At 41.6% G+C, this 7,382-nt stretch overlaps 1 protein-coding gene across 1 annotated transcript in view; it reads left to right on the top strand.

Annotated features, from left to right (window-relative positions):
• Window positions 1-3,297: 3,297 nt before the first annotated feature.
• Window positions 3,298-7,382, top strand: part of fbn1 (fibrillin 1) — a 111,057-nt gene continuing 106,972 nt past the window's right edge. Inside the window, exons 1-4 of the mRNA XM_081372922.1 lie at window positions 3,298-3,337; window positions 4,161-4,234; window positions 4,382-4,567; window positions 6,628-6,710. Of these exons, the coding sequence (XP_081229048.1) occupies window positions 4,419-4,567; window positions 6,628-6,710 (232 nt within the window). The 5' untranslated portion in view covers window positions 3,298-3,337; window positions 4,161-4,234; window positions 4,382-4,418. The remainder of the gene's footprint in view (window positions 3,338-4,160; window positions 4,235-4,381; window positions 4,568-6,627; window positions 6,711-7,382) is intronic.

The following is a 7,382-nucleotide window of genomic DNA, read 5'->3' as shown; positions in this document are numbered from 1 at the left end:
CACGAGGCCGGGAACAGGAACAGGAATGGGATGCTGTTATTGGGTCACGTGCAGTAAGACAGAGAGAGAGAGAGAGAGGACTGAATTCCTGAAAAGTAGGTCAGTATATTGAAGCATCTGTTTAAGCCATAGTGCTGAGCTTTGGAGAAAGTGTAAACACACAGAAGAATGAGCAGAAACTCTGTGTTGATGAGCTTCGAACCCCACAGCCGACGGGACCCTGAAACACACCGCAGGAATCCTGATGAACGGTGACGTTAAGACACGACGAAACGGCGCTCGCAACTCATTTATCCCCAGTACACCGCCGTCAAAGTTCGGAGAAATTACCATTTTTACCATTTTTGAAAGTCTCTTCTGCTCACCAAGGCTGCATTTATTTGTAAAAACAGTGGAATATTATTACAAATTAAAAAAGCAGTTTTCTATGTGAATATATAGTAAAGTGTAATTTATTCCTGTGATCAAAGCTGAATTTATTTCATTAAAATACTGTAAAAATCACTAAATATTATTCTAATGTAAATCATCAGTTCTCTATGTGAATATACAGTAAAGTGTAATGTATTCCTGTGATCAAAGCTGAATGTTCAGCATCATTACTCCAGTCTTCAGTGTCACATGATCCTTCAGAGGACAAGCGAGTGATTATTACATATAGATTAATGAAGACAAACGTTTATTTTATTATAATGCACTGATGAGGTTGAGAATGTGTATAAAGAAAGTAAATGGGATAGTTTTGAGTTTATGTTGACTTGGGTTTTCTAACGATCACCAATGCTACGTTTTTCGAAATGTCATAATCATTTGTTAACAAACAAGTATTCATTACTTCAATGAGCTCATTGTTTCTGCCTTAAATTATTAGATTGTTTAAATTAATAAATTTTTCGCTAACTGTGATTTTGAAATACATAACTTAGACCGTTTCCTCTGATAACAGATCACTGTAAATTGTAATGTGGCCTTTTCCGTAAAGCTGCTTTGAAACTGATGGGTTTGCAGGGATTAGAAGGAGTCATGTGCCTCTGCAGAGGGAGAGCAGCAGAGGGCCGAGCACTGAGCCTGGAGGCACACCGGCGGGGAGATCTGCCAGTGAGGAATGAGTGCCAGTAACGTGTCAAAGGTCACAGAAAGGTCCAGCTTTCGCTCTGGCCAGCCGATGAGTTTCTGCCACGGTCAGAAGGGTCTCCACTTTAGGAGCCAGACTGGTTTTCATCAAGCAGGTTTTCTGTGAAAGAAAAGCCGAGAGCTGATCAAACACCCAATCATTCAGGCGCTTTAAACCGGACAGGCAGAAGAGAGACTGGTCTGTAATTTACACACACACACACACACACACACACACACTTTCTCGCGCACACTCTTTCTCACACACACACACACACACACACACACACACACACACACACACACTTTCTCGCGCACACTCTTTCTCACACACACACACTTTCTCACACACACACACACACTCACACTCTCTCTCACACACACACACACACACACACACACACACACACACACACACACTCTCTCTCTCTCTCTCTCTCTCTCTCTCTCAAACACACACACACACACACACACACACACACTCTCTCTCTCTCTCTCACACACACTCTCTCTCACTCTTACACACACACACACACACACACTCACACTCACACTCACACTCTCTCTCTCACACACACACACACACACACTCTCTCTCTCTCTCAAACACACACACACACACACACACACACTCTCTCTCACACACACTCTCTCACTCTTACACACACACTCACACTTTTTCACACACACACACACACACACACACACACACACACACACACACACACACACACACACACACACACACACACACACACTCACTCACTCTCTCTCTCTCTCTCTCTCTCTCTCTCTCTCTCTCTCTCACACACATATACACCCACTCAAACTCTCTTTCTTTCTCACTCACACACTCTCTATCTCTCACACACTCTGTCACACTCTTTCACACACACACACACACACACACACTCACTCACTCACTCACTCACTCACTCACTCACTCACACACACACACACACACACACACACACACACACACTCCATCTCTCTCTCACACACACTCACACACTCTCTTTCTTACTCTCACACACTCTCTCACACACACACACACACACACACACACACTCACTCACTCACTCACTCACTCACTCACTCACTCACACACACTCCATCTCTCTCTCACACACACACACTCACACACTCTCTTTCTTACTCTCACACACTCTCTCACACACCCACAATCTCTCTCTCTCTCTCACACACACACACACACACACACACACACACACACACACACACACACACACACACACACACACTCTCTCTCTCTCTCTCTCTCTCTCTCTCTCTCACACACACACTCTCGCACACACACACACACTCTCTCTCTCTCTCTCTCTCTCTCTCTCTCTCTCTCTCTCTCTCTCTCTCACACACACACTCTCGCACACACACACACAGAGCGAGTCCAGCAAGAGGAGGGTGTGGCTGGTGTTCAGACGGTCTGTTTCTCCACCCACCGTGTGCCATTATTCCTGCATCAGTCTCAGTCGTGCCTCTGCTGGGTTGAGATGCAGATCCCCTCCTCTCTACACACACACACACACATACAACGGACATGTCAAGATGCACAGCTAATGCTGAAACAACCCTCTTTACCCTCACTAAAGGTTTACCATGGTACAGCAAAAGCATGTGGTATAGAAGCTTGTTTCTGCCCTGTAGAATAAAAAAGTAACTGCGACTTATCTCACAATTCAGACTTTTTTTGCCTCACAATCAAACCTGTGTTCTGACTGCGAGTGTATATCTCGAAATAACAAGTTATGAGCGTAATATGCTTTCCATACACTGGTATTTACATGGTACTCCAATATACTTGAAAAAAAAAGTCATTGTATTACCATAACACCAGGTCCAAAAAATAATGTTTTGTTGTTGTTGGGTTTTTTTGTAAGTGAGACCACATGCTTCTCAAAACCAGCGCTTTGACATGCTCATGGTTTGAATTGTGTATTGCGCAGCACGTCTGGAGGGTAAAAGTCATAAATTGTTTCCCATGAGCCCCCTCTCTTATTGTGCATTGTTCGTGTTCTCTCATTACATGAGTCAAGGTGCTGCCAGCGAGCGCGCGCCCGCGCCTAACGTGACTGGGAACGCGCGCCAAAGTCTGTCAGCAAGTGAAAGTTCAAGAAACCGTTACAAACGCACTTCTTGACTGAGTTAAGTTCAAGTTTTTATTAGTTTATCACAAAAACTTCCCGGAGTTGAGATGATTCAGGTAAGGTTAAGGTACTGAATTTATTACCATGGTATTTACATTACACGGCACTCCGTCTAAAAGTTGGAAAAGAATGACATTTCTGTATCGTGATCTTAGTTGTCTCCTTATAATGATCGCCCTTTTGTTGTGATATTCTTTGGGCGTCCCTTTGGATAAAAGTATGGAATTTCCACCGCATTAGGAAAAAAAGAAGTTATATTTATGAGTCGTAATTTTGACTAAAAACTCTGACTTTACTATGAACTCAAAAGATTCTGACTTTAAAAGTCATCCAAAATCGAAATTATTACGTTCTAAAAAGATGTTAAGACAAAAACTCGCTATAAAAAGTCGGAATTATGACATACTAGGTAGGAATTCTTACTTTAAAGTCGTAATGATGACAAAAAGGTGAAGTTTTCACTTTATAAGTCGTATGACATCGAAAAAATCTAAATTATGACAAACTAAATCGATGTTGTGGCTAAAATTCGATATAAAAAGTCGGAATTATGCCATACTAAGTCGAAAATGACAGAAGAAAAACGAAATTCTGAGTTAAAAAAGTAATAATAATGGCATTAAAGTCTAAGTTATGACAAAATGTCATTCAGTTTTTTGAGCTTCCAATTAAAATGGTCTTTAACGGCATAAATGAAACTCGTCATACCCGCCGCACGCACGCACCCGCCGCACTAAATTCGCGCATGTTCTCGCGAGAGAGTTTTCGTCTGCGGCTGGACGAGGTTTGAGTGGCGCAGCAGAATGAGCGCTGATGCAGTTGTGTTGCACCTCTGCGCCGCATTCACTCTCTTTTCCTCACTCTGACAACTTTTATCAGGCACTTTAAAGTCTTTATTATTGCACACTTACTGGAGGAGACTTCATCTTCATCTTCTTCATCATCTGCTGGAGGTATAGAAACTTTCTTTCCCTCAGTTTTGCTTCTTTAGTTTCTGTCTTGTCGTATTCTTGTTTACGTTCCACAAATATGTTATAATTAACACACACACAGCTGTTCTTTTTGTTCAGTAATTTGTGTTTTACAATTTTTGTTATTAGTGCGAGTTGTTGGTCGTGCCGCGGGAGCGAGCGCAGAATGAGGCGTCTGCTCGTGCTCGTGTCGCTGTGTGTGTCTGCGCAGTCGCTTGACGCAGGCGCAGACAGAACTGCGCAGACGCTTGACGAGACGCAGGCGAGAGCGAGCCGATCGAAGCGACGGGGCGGCGGGCAAGACGTGCTAAAGGGGTAACGAACCTCGCCATCACTACATTTACTCAAAACACCACAGTAAATCTGTCATTAGCAGCAGTTCACGAGTTTTAAAGGCTGCGGGAACCCTGTTAACTAGTGTCATAGATAGATAGATAGATAGATAGATAGATAGATAGATAGATAGATAGATAGATAGATAAATTGATAGATAGATAGATAGATAGACAGATAGATAGATAGATGACTAGATAGATAGACAGATAGATAAATGGATGGATAGATATATAGACATAAATGGATGGACAGGCAGATAGATAGATGGATGGATAGATAGATAGATAGATAGATAGATAGATAGATAGATAGATAGATAGATAGATAAATGGATGGATAGATAGATAAATAGATATATAGATAGATAGATAGATAGATAGATAGATAGATAGATAGATAGATAGATAGATAAATGGATAGATAGATAGATAGATGGATGGACGGACGGACGGACGGACGGATGGATAGATAGACGGATAGATAGATAGATAGATAGATAGATAGATAGATAGATAGATAAATGGGTAGATAGATAGGTAAATGGATGGATAGATAAATGGATGGATAGATAGATAGACGGATGGATGGATGGATCACAACATCTCGAAACACCACAGTAAAACTTTCATTATCATCAGTTCAGGAGTGTTGAGGCTGTGGGAACCCTGTTCACTAGTGTCATAATAACACTAATAACCGTTTTGGTTTCATAAAGAGTGAAGGAAAGTTCTGTTTTCATAGTTTTGTTGATTGTTTGTTTTGTAAGATCTCAAAGTCTTTGTTCGGAGAGATGTTATCATTTTGATGAGCCTCATAAACGCAATAATCACATACAATTAAACATTATCTAGATTAAATTATGGGGAAAATATATTATAAAAACACATAAACAAGAAACGCACGCTGAAAATACAGCAAAACATATAAATAGACCATAGGAATTAAATTTATATATTTCTATTATTTTATTCCTGTATTTACTATTTATGCTCTTTATATTTGATTCATTTTTATTTCTACATACTTTCTATTCTCATTTTCTTACTATGTTGGTTTTATTCTATGTATAGAGATCCTAATTTAAACTTAATAATCGTAATAAAAAAACAGTAATCACATACATTGATCTCGTTTAAAATATCAAACATTCAATTATAAGAGAAAAAGAAAAGAAAGAAAAGAGCATAAACAAGAAACAAAAACTGCACTTGAAATTTATCCTTGTGTGCTTTCACTCACTCACACACACACACACACACACACACACACACACACACACACACACACACACACACACACACACACACACACACACACACTAACTCTCACACATCTCACTCAGACACACTCACACTACACCACTACACACACACTACACACACACACACACACACACACACACACACAGTACACACACACACACTCACAGTACACACACAGACACACTCACTCACTCACAGTCACTTACACTAACTCTCACACATCTCACTCAGACACACTCACACTACACACACACACAGTACACACACACTCACACACTAACTCTCACACACTCACTAAGACACACTCACAGACACACTACACACACACACACACACACTCACAGTCACTCACTAACTCTCACACACTCACTCAGACACACACTTACACACACTGTACACACACACACTCACTCAAAGTCATTCACACACACTCACTCACAGTCACTCACTAACTCTCACACACTCACTCAGACACACTACACACGCGCGCACACACACACACACACACACACACACACACACACACACACACACTCACTCACACACACACACACTCACTCAGTCAGACACTCTAACTCTCACTCAGACACACTACACATACATACACACACACACACACACACACACACGCATACATACACACTCACACTCTCTCTCTCTCTCTCTCTCTCTCTCTCTCTCTCTCTCACACACAGACACTATTCCCATGTTCTACTACACAAATAAAATTGGAATTTTCCTGGGAAAAGTTGTTGATTTGCTGAACTCTTCCCTCAGGCCGAATGTGTGTGGATCCCGACACCATGCGTACTGCTGTCCCGGGTGGAAGACCTTGACCGGGGGGAACCAGTGCATCGTCCGTAAGTCCTCACACACTTCCTGTTTGGTGTGTAAAGCTCATGTAAACATGCTCTGGTTTTCTTGTTTTCGCTTTCGTCCTGATAATGAATAGATCGGCTGCGCTCGGACTCGTCGTGTTGTGTGAGATTTAGCGTTTAATTCAAACAGAAACAAGATTATTTTAGTTACCCCACTGGCAGATCATTTTGCTTGTTTTAAGTAAATTTTAAATTTATATCCCCAGAAAACAAGACGAGGTATTTTACTCATCTAGTAAATGCATCTTGATTTAAGAATTTTTCGATATTTGGACTGGAAACGAGACAGAAACACTAAGTAAGGAAAGGCATCTTTGCGGTGAAGTAAACATGCTCTGGATGCTTGTTTTCGCTTTCGTCCTGTTAATGAATAGATTGGCAGCGCTCAGACTCGTTGTGTTGTGTTGTGTTGTGTGAGTGTGTCGGTCCGCAGTCTCTCAGGCGCGGTGGGTGGGGTGATGTTGTTTACATGTGAAGGTCAGGCACACTAATGGATCTCGGTCACAATGGGCCGAGTCTCCCTGACCCCGTGACCTCTCACTGACCGCACTTACACACACAGGAACATTCCGGTAATAACCGGGGTTTGGTCGCATTCCAATTACATATGCATCATTTCATCGCATTAATCCGATTAAGCCGATATTTCCTGAA

This window comes from Scardinius erythrophthalmus (assembly GCF_964197995.2).
Source record: "Scardinius erythrophthalmus genome assembly, chromosome: 8".
Lineage (NCBI taxonomy): Eukaryota > Metazoa > Chordata > Actinopteri > Cypriniformes > Leuciscidae > Scardinius > Scardinius erythrophthalmus.
Note: the sequence above shows the minus strand (reverse complement) of the source record. Positions and strands in the feature narration are given on the sequence as shown.